Source organism: Lineus longissimus, chromosome 11 (genome assembly GCF_910592395.1).
Source record: "Lineus longissimus chromosome 11, tnLinLong1.2, whole genome shotgun sequence".
NCBI lineage: Eukaryota > Metazoa > Nemertea > Pilidiophora > Heteronemertea > Lineidae > Lineus > Lineus longissimus.
The window spans coordinates 1,325,357-1,334,032 of NC_088318.1; the positions used below are offsets into that span (position 1 = coordinate 1,325,357).

The following is an 8,676-nucleotide window of genomic DNA, read 5'->3' on the forward strand; positions in this document are numbered from 1 at the left end:
CCAAACTGGAGGTATTGGTTGTCTCACCAAACACTGCGAGGGAAGAGGGGAAAATGCAGGCCAAATTGTGGCACCGAGTGGAAGTTTGGGCAAAATATGACAGCTCTACCATTACCAAAATGGAGTTTGTCTAAGGTCAGACAATCAATACTTAGGGCCTCGAGCTAGACTTTCTTACTTGGGAGTCAAACTGAAGTCTTGACAAAATCTCAGGAGTCCTGTTGTAACAGATTTCTAACCTAAGAGGTCTTGGGCCAAGTTTCATGCTTCAAAAGACACTTTTTTGGGGTTATCCCGAGCCCTGAAAACTGACAGTGAGGAATCAACAATTTCTTTTCTATCTAAAACACCAGAAACGAAACTCCTAAGGTGATTTTGACTGCTTCTATGGCTGCCACTGCCACAACCAGGTATGGTGCATTATTGACTAAACAATGGTACACTGTAACCAAGGTGCCCAAGATTCACAACTACAGAGAGGTCCAGTCTGGATTAGACCTGAGGCAGTGCTGATTTCAACTGAGAACCGCCCCCTTGAGCTGGAATCTAAATGTGTACAGGAAAGGATGCACTAGCAGTAACTGTCATCTTCAGCTGCAACACATATCGTATTGGCCAGGTGTGCTAAGCTTTGATCTCGCCTACCTGTTAGACTGCTAAGGTTACTCCAGGAACCTCGATCTGGTGCTAGGCCTACAAGCAACCTGTTAGCATGATTTGGTTACTAGTAGAGACGATATTGATGGATACTCAGCGCGCACAGCAAGCGGGCCTTATAATTTTTAGCAGACAACATACTGAGATGAATTACACATAACTATTAGTGTACAAACAAGGAACACCAAATCATCTTTTGAAAATGGTCATCATGAAAGTACAGACAAACAAGTCATTTCGGAGCCAGTCTGACTTCAAGATCTTGAATTGCACAAGCTGTATTAAACCTAAAATGGCAACAACACATCATAAAATCACCTCTTAGAGCGTTATCTCTATAGTTCTATAGTCGTGCCATTAGAGACAATGCAGCGCACCACGTTGCTAATCACAGGTCTTTCATGGCCAGAGGCAGCAAAGACCAAGCAAATTACAATCAATAGTTTATGGATAATAACTCACAGCTGGTATGTGCGTGCTTTCAATGGTCTTTGTGACAGATTTTCCCAAATCACAAATGCATATAAGTGCCGAGTTGGCCTACGGTAAATGATGAGGCCTAGTAGGCCTACAACCACAATACATGTACCAAGCTGGTGAACAACAAGAAGCAAGCTGGAAAGAGACATCATCGGATGAAAATATTCCTTCTCTTCATCGAGCAATCAGCTTCGAGCAAGCAGATTCTTTACAATGTTATCGTTGGTTCATTTTCCCGCTGCCCTATTGCAAGCTACAAATAGTCCATTTTCGCCAAATATCTACATTGTAATGTTCATTTAGTTTAGATATCAACTCCAGGTTCTACCCAGAATGAAGAAAGACCCCGCTCTCAACACTCGAGGGTTAACTGAGAAGTCCATAAAATATTTCCTCGCCAACTGGTGATCAAAAATCAATGAGTTGTGTAGATGTTTGATCGAGCCCTGCTACGTCAAGTTATTGAATCGAAACACATCTGGCGTGTCCCAGATCGATAGCTTACGATTACTGCCCTCCATTTTACTCAATGGCCATTTCTCCATGTTGTGCCCAGATGCTGTTGGACTTCAATCTGGACTTACCAATGGCGTATTTTCAATACGTCATTCAGAATAATCGCTGTCGTTTGCAGGTAGACATTATGGAGTACGCAGGAGCAACCAGAATTCACTTAAAGTTAGGTGACCAGGCCCTGCCACTGTGTCTTGACGAGCTGGACCAACAGGTCAAGCAACAAAAAAGAAACAAGTCCCTTTCTCTCACCACACCGTCTATGAAAACATTCAAAGATTAGTATTAGATCTATACTGAAATATGGACAGCCCTTTGGATCTTCAAAGTTTGTTTTTGGGGGTGACATGGTTGAAGAGGGCTTGCTCAAGTCCAAGATGTCAATTGCATGCCATTTCCCTTGTTTCGATATTACCGAAGCTCATGGTGATGAAGACCAACAAAAAAATTTGAAAAGAGGAAAAAATATTTCGTGGCCTGGTTCATGCTGCACCTGCCAGCGTAGAACCTCCAGATGGCTGCTGTCAGTGTGGAATCGAGGTTATCGTGTTATCAACTCACATAATAGACACAATCACTATATCTAGTATCTCATCCACTACAGCCTGATATTTAGATGACTGATAAAATACACCATGCCATAAAGCATGGGCACTTGTGTTTCACTATTCAAATAGCCGAGATGTAGAGATTATGCTGTTCAAACAAAACAAGCCAAATACTCAACACAAGAATGAGGAATTCTTTGCGTCCATGTAGATGTTGGACTGTTCAGTGTAACAAGGGCCAGTAAAATTCTAACTGCAATCTTGATGAAACAGAATCTTGATCTGCTTGACCAACGATGTATGACATCACAAATCAACCTCAAAAGGTCTAGGTGCATCTCAAGAAGTGTTGTCATGGCCAGTCAGATGCTGTCATGGCTGTGAGTTTGTCATGGCCAGTCCCACTAAGACAGATGCTGTCATGGCTGTGAGTTTGTCATGGCCAGTCCCACTACGACAGATGGTGTCATGGCTGTGAGTTTGTCATGGCCAGTCAGATGCTGTCATGGCTGTGAGTTTGTCATGGCCAGTCCCACTACGACAGATGCTGTCATGGCTGTGAGTTTTTTGTATCATGGCAAATCAGAGGGCATCAAAGCTGTGAAGTAGGCAAGTGGCTCGGAGGCCATGTTACCATGTACGCCTTTCAAAAATTTGAGGGCAAGTAGGCAATACTGAGGCCAACCAGGTATGCCAGGGCATTGCCTTTGTTGCCCAAGAGAATAATGTAAGCATGATGCATGACAGGTACATTACCAGACACAGATCTGTTTCTGACACTACACAGGTAACGTATTTTAAAACCATCATCAAAACTCCACAAATCGATTCACTATTGTAATATGATTCTATCAGACTCAAAGAAAGCATCTACATTTTTGTATGCTCAAGCTATCAATTATTATATGCACAAACATAAAAAGCCCCCGCGCCATCTCCAATATTGAACTCCATCAAGCAACAATTGTATCAGTTCAATCAATACTTATGTTGAAATGTTTTGTGATCATCGACATCAAACGATTCATCTGTCATTTAGCTGCTGGCAAAAATCAAAAATTCAATCGCAGTCTACAAATGTACATGTATATCTCATCTCTTTGTGTATAAAATGAGCAATATGTCTGATCTTTTCTGGCGAAAGGCTGACAGAGAGACTTGATATGAGAGAACATATTATTTCATAAAATTTCTGAGTGAAGAATAGAATTTGTTGAGCTCTAATGTCATGAAAGTACAAGTAAAGTACTATTACTAATAATATTCTTCCCTTCAATCCCTGGTGTGACAATCACCTTGACTACAATACAATGTATGCATGTAACAAAATACATGTACAGCCTTACCACGATAGCGTGAACCACTGACATGACTGAATGAGATAGAACGTCATTTCAAGAACTTGGTTTTTCATCACTTTCATTAATTCATGACAGCGATGTGTATTCTTCTCTACTACGAAAGGATTTCAACTTCAGGAAGGTCGCCCCAAATAACATCCGTCCTCAGAGCGCTGGGCCCAATTTCAATACAGGGCTGTAACCATTGATGCTAAAAACATTGTCTGCCACCACTGAGTCGAGAGACACAAAAAGAATTCTGCGGCACGCTCTTCACAGAAAGAAGAATTGGTCGATCGACCAGGTGTGCTGTCGCTTTGAAAGAGAATGAACACACCTTCTTTGCATTTCATGTATTTCTAAGAATTGCGGGCCGTGGTGTTTGAAAACTTTGGAGTGTGTTTTCAATGGGCACGTTTTGACCAAAGATGTCATCATGTACATAGCTCATTATTGTTAGAATGATACATCATACCTTACATGTACATTTATAATATCGTGTCTAAGAATATGCTTACATGTATGAACATGTGAAACATTATCTTCTTCAATTGTTTTTCTCCACAATACAGGAAGCTATTCACGGTAACATACATATATACAGATTCCTGACAGCTAATTTCATCAAAATCAATTTTTCATATTCACGGCAGCCCCTATCATCATCAGAAAGCTGTTTGAAACACATGGTTATTATTAATTTATCGACTACCCTTCACGACTTGGAAAAGCCTTTCAATGTTTTATTTTACAGCCATAGCGGTCACAGCTGGTGTTTGCTGATTTGTGAAATTCACTGGATTAAAGCCAGAGTGAACACATCATCACTTAGTGATGTGGAGACTGTCGACCTTTGATGCAGCCAAGTGACAAAAATTCGTTTTAGATCATAATAATCATAATGAAATGTCTGCCCCAATGTCAGGAAAAAGTTCCGACGAGAAAAATATTTCAAATTTCACCTGGCCTTAGGGCCTGAATGTATGCTAAATTATCAGTTTTTCAAAATCAAAACCATCTGATTATTCACACCAGCAAAATGAATTTCAATCAAGCAAATAGCTACATGCAGAAGAGGAATGGTGACCTGAAACTAGAAGACTGAATAAATCTGTACTGACCTGGTCCTGGGTGAAGTCCTGGTAACCATGCCAAGCTGCATCTCTGTATTTCTCCTTCCTCATCTTGGGAGGTAAGACAACCTGGGCCGGTTCATCACGAGCTCGTAACTTCTTCAAACACGGCACACAAACTATCGTATTCGCTCCCTCATCCATTAGAATAGCGCCCTCTGGTTGCGGCGCCCCACGTAACTGTGGGTACTTCCGGATACAGATAGCTTTAACATGTTTGCGTTTGGTCAGTGACGTGCAAGAATAACAAACAAACTCTGTTGTATTGTATCGCCGAAGCCACCGATTGCCATCACCAGTTTTTTGGGACATTTCGAATGCGTGCCACTGGTAGACGAAACTATGATAGCAATAGCGGCACAGTATGACGTTACCTCGCTCATCAATAGGCTTGGCACCAGACGCGGCATCAACATTAGCAAGGAATGGAAAGAACGGTACTGTATCAGCTGTACTTTGGCTGTTCTTCAGAGGATATGCAGAGACGATATGAGTTTTTGAGACGGCAGACTTGATACCACAATTGTAACACGACTTCATCTTTTCCTCCACTTGGTTCCTTTCACCATTACTACCTCGACTGGAATTTCCATTTGCAAGGAATAATTTGTCTTCCCCGTGCCAAGACGCCTGATCCTCGGAGTACGGCAAGGGCGTTGCGATCGCCAACAGACCTTGAGAATGACGTCCAGACGGTCCAGGGCTACTCGCATTTGAGATCTGTATATTCAGGGGCTTGGTGACGTTTAGGTCAGAGACTCGGGATTCTTTACCAGCAGATTTATCATCTAGATCTCCAGTAAAGCGTTGCTGCAGGCGATAAGTACGGTTAGCCACAGGAACATTCCCGTCCTCATTAGCCATCCACTGACTCTTTAACAAATTGTAACAAGTGCGACAGGCCATGACTCGACCATCAGAGTCAATGGGCCGAGCCTTCATTGGACACTTCAAACTGTAGACAAATGGAAAGTACATGGGATCAATGATTCCTTTGTAAGGTTCTTTGGCATAGAGCAATTTGAGGGTATCTTTGTGATATGCCTGTGCACAAATGTAACAGGCCTCCTCAATCATTTGAATTGACTGCATTACTTTTTCTGACTTTGCAGGAGATTTTACTGGACTGGGAGTGAGCGCTCCTGCCTCCATCATGTCCATTGCAGGGTTAGTTAACCTGTATACTCTCTGCTCCTCTGCAGTGTTCCCGAGCTCATACGACTTCCACTGAGATTGGAGTGACTTCCAACAAGAGCTACAGACACGTGTCAGACCTTGTTTTGTAAGAGGCATCGCTCCAGGGGGATGACGAAGCCTCTCAAGGAATGGAAAAAACTTCACTGCATCAGTCTGTTTCCGTGAATACACAAACTTTGCAGAAGTTGAAGGCTGGACTCTTCCACATGTGAAACAGACCATAGTAGAGCTGCCAGCATCGCCATCATGTGCAATAGGCTCTTGGGTTATTTTACGACTGGGGTGTGTCTTCTCTACTCTCGGTTCTTGTTTCATTGCAACAGATGATAAATCCAGAGCACCATTGTGATCGAAGGGAGGTTTTTGCATAGGGGGCGGACTCTGGCTGTTGTCATCTTCATCCATGCGATACGTCATCATTCCCGGAATCTGATTGGATCGATTATCACCGTAACTATTATAAGGAGACCGGTGGTGATGCAGACCAAATAACAAGGCGGCGTACTCTCCCTGTGTATTCATCTCGGCGCCAGTATACTGCCCGTCATCAGTTCTCTTTAACCAGTACAATCGCTTGATTGTTGGCGTTTTATTTTTCTCGAAACCCTCCCATTGCTGATTCAAGAAACTGTAACAAACTTTGCAAGACCGGACTGCTCCTTCACCCGAGGGCGAGGGTCTTGGTGCTCCTTTTGGAGGGTCATGATGCTCCAAAAACGGGAAAAAAGACCCACCATTCCTTGGGTGGATATGCAAGGTGCAGTTAGCACCATAACTGCCACAAACGAAGCACACAGAACGACTCATCTTGCTGGACAAATCCTCATAGGCCTACACAGTTTGTTGTCAAAATGTACACTGATCATACACAGCGCATACAAATGCATAGGAACAAAAAGTCAATGTAAACAATCACCGTCTTTGCGCATCCAGAGCATTTATAGGACTTAAAATCGATGTGGTCATGATAGCAGTACAAAGATGAGTCACTGACAGGATTATCATCAAAAACGGCCTTATATTCCCTACAGAAAGTCACATTGTTTTGTGATCTTACGCGAAACCACACGCGTAGCCGCCATCTTTAGTTTGAACATCTGGGTATCCCAGCATGCTCGGCGACGGCAACGACCCCTTCTGAGATAACTATTAACTAGACGGATATTGCTGAAGTTGTCCCTGGTTGTGACGTGAGCTCTGAATTTGGTATCAGGCTGTTTCGCTACATTGCCAGTTCGCTACAAGTCGTTTCGCTACATGTGGCGGTCGTTTCGCTACATGGTAGGTCGTTTCGCTACATGGGTGGAGTCGTTTCGCTACATGATGGGTACGGTCGTTTCGCTACATGGAGGACGTTTCGCTACATGGGTGGAGTCGTTTCGCTACATGGATGAGGTCGTTTCGCTACATGGATGTAGTCATTATTTTTACTCTATTTTACCCTACTATAATTCCCGGTGGTGACTGCCGGTAAAAAAACTTATACGGTTTGATGGCGCGCAAGGGGTTCTTGTCGTCCTGGCCTGGGTTAGGCCACATAAAAAAAAGAGTTGGTGATCGTCCCCGCCCGCCCCTACGAAAAACGCCCGGCCCCATTTTTTGTTAAAATCCTAAAAAAGTTGGTATATTGTTCTCTGCTATAGGGTCAGAATTGCACGATTTATTTCTTTATTTTTATTACTTGCTTAGAAATATCTGTAGGCCATGCACATTTGTCTCTTTTACTTTTTTGAGGGCCCTGAAAAGGGCCGTATATTAATGCTGCACCAAAGGCCTAGCGCCTCCTAAGGATACCGCCCCGGATTTCTCGTGCCAGTCTATGTTGTCCGTCGTCGTTGAGATGCACACCATCACTCTTCATCTGCGACTGCCGGTGGACAGACTTAAGTTCGATTAAGTCGATTCTCTTATCTTTTCTCAATAACGCGTTGATCTTGGCGACACATTTGTTGTACTTCTCAGGGACTCTGTAGCGACTCTTGCTTGTGTTGAATCTTTCCATAAGCGAAGTTATGCTTGCTCGTGGCCCCTGCTTCTGGCACTTGCCGACCAGGTTCTTCAGTCGCTTGAAGACTTGTATCGGCTGGGGGCACATAGATAAATCGTTCCCGCCGATCGCAAACAGCACGTGATCATAGCCCCTGAAGTCAATGTCTTCTTGCAATACGTCATATGCTGTTCGACCACCAATGCCGTCAAAGTGCACGACAGTCGCGCGATTGTCGAAACCTAGGTTGGGGAAGTATCTGGCTTGGTACTGCTGAAGGTGCTTGACGTGGCTGGAACCCACAATCAAGACGTGGTATCTGTGCATCTTCGAGTTGAATAATGATGATGATGATGATGATGATTACCCGAAGACGAATCTGTAATTGTACTATACTCGAGCATTTTTTCCCTAAATTCACAACAGATATTTAGCCCGGAGTTTAGCACAAACTTGAAAAAATAATGACTACATCCATGTAGCGAAACGACCTACGATGTAGCGAAACGACCTACATCCATGTAGCGAAACGACTCCACCCATGTAGCGAAACGTCCTCCATGTAGCGAAACGACCGTACCCATCATGTAGCGAAACGACTTGTAGCGAACTGGCAATGTAGCGAAACGACAGTAAACCCTGAATTTACACCTTTGTCTTCATAGGTCTTTATAATGACACATGTGGGTTGGGTCTGGTGTTGGAGTAGTAAAGCTAATATGATGAAGGCTCAGGCCTTGATAGGGAGCTCTTTGTTAATAGGGCTGGTGAGCGAGAAGACTCGGGTGGTGGTGGTTGGGTGGTGGGGGGTATATAGTTAG

At 43.5% G+C, this 8,676-nt stretch overlaps 1 protein-coding gene across 2 annotated transcripts in view; it reads right to left on the reverse strand.

Annotated features, from left to right (window-relative positions):
• The window catches only part of LOC135496392 (genetic suppressor element 1-like), a 66,706-nt gene extending 59,764 nt beyond the window's left edge, over positions 1-6,942 (reverse strand). For both annotated transcript variants that reach the window (XM_064785724.1, XM_064785723.1), the window contains exon 1: positions 4,660-6,942. In XM_064785724.1, coding sequence (XP_064641794.1) covers positions 4,660-6,675 — 2,016 coding nt within the window. In that variant the 5' untranslated portion in view covers positions 6,676-6,942. The remainder of the gene's footprint in view (positions 1-4,659) is intronic.
• Between the last annotated feature and the right edge of the window lie 1,734 nt (positions 6,943-8,676).